Source organism: Pristiophorus japonicus, chromosome 13 (assembly GCF_044704955.1).
Source record: "Pristiophorus japonicus isolate sPriJap1 chromosome 13, sPriJap1.hap1, whole genome shotgun sequence".
Taxonomy (NCBI): Eukaryota; Metazoa; Chordata; class Chondrichthyes; family Pristiophoridae; genus Pristiophorus; species Pristiophorus japonicus.
This window is the reverse complement of record NC_091989.1, coordinates 139,446,079-139,453,871: the sequence shown is the minus strand read 5'-3', so window position 1 is coordinate 139,453,871 and position 7,793 is coordinate 139,446,079. Positions and strand designations below refer to the sequence as shown.

Below are 7,793 nucleotides of genomic sequence, written 5' to 3'. Positions count from 1 at the left end.
TCCGTCTGTGTCTGCTAACTTCGAGAATTGCTACGTGGGCTGGGGCGAGCGTCGACCCTCTATATCAGTGGGCCCGCTTGTGGGAAAAGCCTTCCCTCTCTCCCCCAACAATTGAGATCACATTCTTCCCCCATTCCCACTATGCTCTCCTTGCTCTTTATCCCCACCCGGATTCCTGACCTACTCGCCTCTCCCCATCCCTTCAATCCTCTATCCCCCTCCTCCCTCAGACTCCCCTCTTTAATTCAAATGATGACATTTAAATTCATTAACTGCTTTTCAGATTAATAAACTGCGATTAAACCTGCAGTTTCTGTAAATGATTCTGTTCTGATTGGCCAGTCACAGCAAGCCACTTGCACTACATCAATTGATAATTCAATTAAAAGATTTCTCTTCTGAAACATTTTTGGAGTGCAAGGGAAATGTTTCATGTAAAAGTTGAAAACTGTAAACAGAGTTTTTGAGCATTATGTTTCATTAACACTTTGATAAAACAATGAGTCAGCAAAATTAACAGTGTAATGAATGCTTAAGTCAGGAATATTAAGGCTGGCATCAGATGAGGAAAAAGCAGTGGAGAGGGAGGTGGGTGGAGAATGCTCAAGGGTACACTGATCAGAGGAGGAGGCATCAAGATGGGATCAGATAGTGCAAAAGGGTTCCAGAGCAATTAAGATCTCATTCACCTGAGCCCACTCGGTCACATGGTTGCTAGTCGGCCCTTCACACTGCCATATTTCAGCAACCCCCAATTCTGCTAAACACTGGCCCCCAATACTCCTAACCCCCCGCCCCCAAACATGTTGGATCCACCCCATGACTTTCTCCCTCACTCCTTGAGCCAGTGACCATTCACAGTACTCTCAAAACCCCCAACACATTCCCAATGCCCCTAGATCTCAGAACCGCTCTTCCACTAAGCCAGACTTTTATTTATGTACTCCCTTTCACATTTTCAGGATGTCATTCAGTGCTTCACAATGAAATTTTTTTTAAATGTTTTTGTTTTTTAAAAAAAAAAGTGTAGTCACAACTGGCCCTGGTGTTTCCAGAACTCCACTCTGGAACATTTCCCAGACTGCAATCCATCTCAAAGTACTGTTAGATTCTGAGACCTCATTCCAATAGCACCAGGCCCCAATACTCCTTCCCAGTACTCCAAGATTCTAAGGCTGCCTGATGCTGATAAATCATGGTTTCTGGCTCACCAGAAATAATGCTATAGGATAGCTGCTAGTATATATTAAAAGCATGGCACTCATTTTCTGTTCACAAGTTATACTTCAAAAACTGTTTTCTCCACCATGTTGCCTATTAAGTTTAACCCGAAAAGACAGAAAAATTAGAAGGTGCCAGATGAAAAAAGGAGAGAGAAGAAGAGCATGAAAGAGAGAACAAGAGCATGAAAGAGAGAACAAGGGAAAGGGAGACAGATGTAGGAGAGAAAGAGAGAAGCAAGAACAGCAAGAGGGTCAAGACAGATAGAAAGTAAACCTATTCTCTGACTGGCCATGAACAATACTATGGGAAATTCATTGGTTGCAACACACAAAACTTCTTGAACAGAGTAGCCTTTCTGAAATGGAGTGTGTAATTTTTATATGCAACTAGCATATTTGGGTTCTGTAAACTCTAATGCGTGCTTCATTGGGGAAACAAAAACTACTTTGAGCAAAACAGTTTACAAGCAAATAAGCCATCCATTGGCTTTTGCAGAAACAAGAAAATAATATTTGGCAGCAGCAAGGATTGAAATGTAAAAAAAGGGGGGGGGGAAGATGAGGTTAATGCTGCTAATTAATTACACTAATTAATTACACTTCCTCTATTGACAAATTTAGCAGTAACTCAACAGTAAACAAAGGGCTCTTCTCTGCATTATTCTGAGGAAGCTGGCTCTCTCCTTTTCACTTTGCCTGCACAAGTTAAGTTCCAGTTTCCTGGTTAGTGGAATGTTGATGCACACTTATAGCATCTGGAAACCTCCAAATTGGGACACAGAATTGATTGCCACTTAAGATAAATTGTTATTTCTACTCTCGAGTTGTCGCCACCCCCTCCCCCCACCGAGTAATTCACTACATATCGTTTACATGGAAACATTTTGATGAAAAAACACACTATAGTTCTTAACTCCTTATAGCACCAGGTTCCGTAACATGTGGTCTTATAATTCAACACTTCGCACTTGGAATCTTTAATACTTCTAATCACACTTAGTGTTTGTATTAAATAGTAACTAGTCATCCACCCTGAAATTAGACCCTGAAATATCAATGAATCCCTCTTAAACTTGCATACAAGGGAAAAACATTTATCACAAACCAATAAAAATCACTGCTTGTAATCTAAAAGGAAGCCAATTAGATATTTAATTAAAACTGCTTGCAGTGTAATTAGGTTTTGTTTGGAATAAGGATCCCAGTAATGTTCAATAAAGATTAGTCATTAATTGCAAATGGTAGTGGCAAGAACTGAAAAAAGTGAGAAAGGAGATGAAAAAGTTATTCTGTTGAAAACGCGAATTAAGTAAGCCCCATTTGCAAATATAGCATAAATACTGCATAAAATATTTGTATTCTTGTGTTTATTCTCAATTTTATCTTACAATTCAATGCACTTTATAAAACAGTGAAATAGGCATCAATTCAATATTGATGTAGTTACATGATTCAACCTGGTGAAATTATCAAGCATCTTTCTTCATTCAACAAAACAAATAATAAAGTTCACAACTTGGTACAAAGCAAGTATATTAAATAGAAGCTAATTATTTAAAAGTGGATAATCGAAAATAAACCATGGAGTGACAAGAAAACACAGCCAGCCACAAGCTGTGTTGGTTGGAGCTATTCATTTTCTATAACATAGCTGTCCTGAACTCGAATGAAAAGTAGGGGTGAGGAAAGAATTAAGGTAGATGAACAGTGGTGAAAATAAAAAAGGACAGAAATTAATGAAGGTGCAGAAATAAGCTGGCTTGTTGAGCATGTCAGGGTATTTGGGTGGGGTGGGGGAAGAAAGAGGGTCGCCAAGGGGTTCTTGGGATTTACACAATAACTGCATGTTTTGGGAGTCAATAAGCTCCAGTAGTGGCATGTGAAAAATCGTGAATACAAAGCATAACCCACTACTATAAACCTTACATTTAGAAGTTATATTTTACTCAGTTAATTGAATTGTGACAGAGCAACAAGTGTCTTTCTGCAGGTTATGGGAATGTATTTCTAAATGACCAACACTACACAATTATTAATTGGCAATAATTGAACAAATAGGTTCTGAGCTGGAACAATGACAAACCTGATTAAATACACTCTTACTATTGAGAACATCCTTAGAATGTAGGACTCAAAAGAATTCCACCAATTGTCCAATCGTTTGCTTGCCATTGTGATTGTTATTTTACATATATAAATGTATAACTTAATTTTAAGCTGATGAAAAATACTAAGTTATGCAGCTGCTTTTAAAATTATGTACAAATGTATTTTATACATCAGGGTTTATATGCATGACAATGGTGTTAACAGTACACAATTCCAAAACTTCCTTTTCCATTTTTCTTAAAATGATTGCCCACAATGGATGGAAACATTTCTGGAGACATTAAGTCATTCACCTCAGAATCTAGCGTCTCATTTAATCTACTTCTGGAATGTTCCCTCTTTGTTGCAGAAGTAGAAATGAGTTCTATTGTTACAGCTTCATCACATTCAGCAATGTTAAAAGGATTCAATACAACAGTTTGTTCGCATTTGTTAGAACTACATTCCTCAATTAATAAATGCGGTATATTTTGTGTTCCACAACAGTCAGAATTTAATTCCAAATTGTGTTCATTGAAGTCACTCTGTGGATTTGATTTTTGCTCTGCATCACCTAAAAGATACAAAGTCAGTAAGATAAATATTCAGGCCTTTTATTCTGCATATTATACAATTTTCTGGCTACAGATAGAGTGCCATAGCAATGTGTTATTGATTTAATTCTCTTTTTACTAACGGAGCTGGCTTTGACACTGGTCAGTAGGGGGGTGTGAACAGTACTTCAACTTATATTTCCAGATAAACATTCTGCAACTATTGCAGCGTTGTGGGGAAATAATTTGGTAAACACTATTGAGACATATCCAAGGTGGGTAACAATGGCAAGGCCATCCTTAGTTACCCTGAAAAGGTAGTGTTGCAGTCCTTGTGGTGATGCTGTGACCACAATAGTGTTAAGGTAGACAATTCCAGAGAAGGGGGTGTATGATATATGTCAGCTTGATAATACAAGGGAGAATCAGGCTGAATATAAAAAGTAGAGAAGTGAAAAAGGAAATAAGAGGGGCAGAGACAGTACAAGAATAGATTGGCAGACATATCACCAGTAAAAGGGTTGTCAGAGAAGCGGTCGGGCTGATTAGGAAGCAAAATGGAGATCTATAGGTGGAGGCACAAGGGGCTGGATTTTCAGGCGAAAACGCAAGCAATACATGAAAATTAACATTTTCATGGTGCTAACCATTTAAGGCCTAACTTTCTGTCTTTGCGTCTACGAAGGGGAGTATCGCAAAGGAGATATTGCACAAGTGCTCGCGACGCAAATACGCGATCTTCGCCAATTTAGTGCGAGGCCAGGAGCGCTGCGAGAGGCCTTGGGAGGGGAAGAAAATAATAATAATAATTCAAAAATGCATTCCAAAAACATTAACAAGAACCGTAACTAACTAATCGCTGCAAAAAAATAAATACTTTCACTTACCTTTTTTGCAGCTTTTCTAACTTACCGCTGCTGGCAGGGTAGAATGTGCCTAATCGTCAATATCAGTTTTAAACAAATTTTTAAAAAATAATTTAAAAACTGATAGACGATTAGGCATGTTTTGTTGTTGAGGATAAAGTCGACTGAAGTATTGCAGGTTCTCTGAACTAATGCTTAAAACAATGACGATTGCTCATCTAAAACAAACTCGCAAGATCACACATTGGACTTTACATCAATTGGAAGGATTTATATTCCGCTGTAAAACACTGACTATCTTTCTCGGCTGACCTGCAGCCCATGGCGACACTTCACCGATGTTCCCCACAGATACACATCGACCCTGCTGCTCCGAGAGTTGATGCCTCCGCCCGAAATGAACCATTACATTAAAAACTTACTGGGTACTGCTGACAACGCTCCGACCTGACCGAGGAGGGAACGCCAGAGGCAGTAGGGAGAAGAGGAGCAGCCAGCCCCAGGATACAGTGCAGGTCGCGACCCCCACCGGGAATGATGCAGACAAGGGAGGTTGCCGGTTAAAAGAGTACCAGATAAGAGAGGTTCAACCCGTATTCCTTTATTCCTGATTCAGAGCACATAGTAACAAACTTAACAAAAATAAACCAATTTAGAAGAATTCTTTTCCACTTACTTGCGGATTGCATTATAATTGCAAAAGGAGCTTTCTTTTTTGTAAAGTGTATTGCAAATTTGGTCATTGTGATACCGTAGTCTTCGTGGTTATGAATCAGATTGTTCATCATGGTTATTTTGGGCATATCATATAGTTGTTCCATGAAATTCTGCAACAAATGTCAAGTACAAATGAGTTACCTTGGTATTCGTGAAGAGTTTTATGACGCACATACAGGTTACACCTGGTTGTAGGACGCTTTCTTACACATGCTAAAATACCATTATCAAGCACAGTATGGATATGTGTGCATCTCTTTGCCTTTCTCCCTCCTCCACCCACATTAGATGCGATCTCTGCCTTACAGTCCTGGGGAGATTACTAGTTTTAACAAAGATCAGTAAAAGAAATTCCTTCAGTAGCAGGTTCAATATTTGAATAGGGTATTTCAAAAAAATACTGGGGTAGATTTTCAATTTGCCACCAGGGCGTAAAACAGCCGTTATAGAAACCACCCGATTGAAATGGACGGATATGAAAATTCTCTCTAACAGGCTGCCAATCCACAAAGAAAATGTTATGCCCAAGTAGCAAGTTGAAAATTTACCTCAGAATATTTAACTCCCATTTAGCAAAAATGTAAACATTCACCAGTAACAGAAATTATTTGAACATCTAACCACACAACTTGAAAACATGCCAAAGCTTTAAAAAAATGAATACAACTATATAATCCAAATACAGTACTGACCCATCCTAGGTTAGCTTTAGCATAATTTTTATGTAATACTAATGTCTTGCTATAATTACTCGGCATCATTTCAACAGTATCCTCACTTATATGAAGCTATTTCTATTCCCCATTGGTTAATTGCCAAAGCTCTGTGTGCACCTCTCGCCCTGAAAGCCCTCCAAGCCTATCTTTTTGACCAAGCTTTTGGTCACCCTTGCTGGCTTGGCTTTTGTTTCCTCATCTATTTCTATTCTGTGGAAGAGCATTACGCTGTTTTTTTAAAATTGAAGGCACTATATAAATGCAAATGGCTACTGTTCTTGTTTTGTTTACATTGCTAAGTACTATTGGGCTTACCTTAATGAGTATTCCTTCCTTGCAGTGATGTATATCATTGCCAAACAGCTCACACGTGCTGCTGGGGTAAATTTCAAGGCCTGCCCCCTGTTGAATACCCAACATTTTAGTCCTTTTCCTGTTAATCTTCCATGTAAATTGGTGTTTTTACCAATCCTCTCCATGATACATACATTCAAGGACAGTTACAGCAAATTTCCCACATTAGCTGCAACCAAACTTTTAATTCTCACACTTCCTTTCCAAGTTACAATAACCAATAATTTAGCACCAAGAATTATTACATCTTATTTCATTAATATGTCTAAATACATTGGCCTCAATAAATACTGCCAGCTAAGCAGTTCTACCAAAGTTAATATTGTTCTTTATCTCTATTCTCATTTACTTCATCCAGTTTCTTTATTTTTTGACTTTGGAAAAAAGACATTACCAAACCGTTTGTTTTTTTGCTAAGATCCAGTTCTTACTTGACCACTTAAATTAAACTATGTGCCAGATAGTTTTACAGTCACTAGCTTTAAACAGATTGCTATTACGGAGTTAAATTGAATTTCCCTAATTTTCAAAATCTCATTCATTCCTCCACAATTCAGAAGAAGCCTGTAGAAAGCAAGAGGTAGCATTAACAGAACAGTTGTTCACAAAGACCTTTCGTGATAGCTTCAAATAAATCCATCCCCTTCCAATTTTTTTTTTTTTTAAATTGTACAAAATACGAGTTATTTTTATTGGCAAAAATAATGATTATGCCAGGAGCCAAAGTAATTTTGAGACAACTGTGTAAAAGGATTAAATACTGAATGCTTCTTAAAAGATCTGCAAGATAAAAATGATCTTAATTAATCGAAAGATGCAATTCATAAAACACTGTTCCATGTTCACTGGATCAGGATGAATGCTTTGCAGCTAGAAAAAGCAATATATATTCTCTGTAGCCATAATTCCTCAATTGTAGTACATCTGAAAAAAATGTACTAACTAGATTTACCTGTAATTTAATTTAAGGGTAACATTAAACCCTTCATTGGGAATTTGTTGCACAATATATTTCATTAATGGTGGCTTAAGTGTTCAGCTTCATCATGTCAAACTCTTTTTTAGTGATTTCTTGAAAAATATTTTTGGGAGTCAATCATTTTCCCCATTAATATGAAACCTACTTAGACATTAGCCAATTATGATTGAAGATTGGCATGCAGGTACAGCAGGCGGTTAAGAAAGCAAATGGCATGTTGGCCTTCATAGCGAGGGGATTTGAGTACAGGGGCAGGGAGGTGTTGCTACAGTTGTACAGGGCCTTGGTGAGGCCAC

At 37.9% G+C, this 7,793-nt stretch overlaps 1 protein-coding gene across 4 annotated transcripts in view; it reads right to left on the bottom strand.

Annotated features, from left to right (window-relative positions):
- Positions 1–2,673: 2,673 nt before the first annotated feature.
- The window catches only part of shcbp1 (SHC SH2-domain binding protein 1), a 52,266-nt gene continuing 47,146 nt past the window's right edge, over positions 2,674–7,793 (bottom strand). For all 4 annotated transcript variants that reach the window (XM_070896947.1, XM_070896948.1, XM_070896949.1 and 1 more), the window contains 3 exons: positions 6,480–6,566; positions 5,408–5,558; positions 2,674–3,885 (listed from right to left, as the gene is read on the bottom strand). In XM_070896947.1, coding sequence (XP_070753048.1) covers positions 3,530–3,885; positions 5,408–5,558; positions 6,480–6,566 — 594 coding nt within the window. In that variant the 3' untranslated portion in view covers positions 2,674–3,529. The remainder of the gene's footprint in view (positions 3,886–5,407; positions 5,559–6,479; positions 6,567–7,793) is intronic.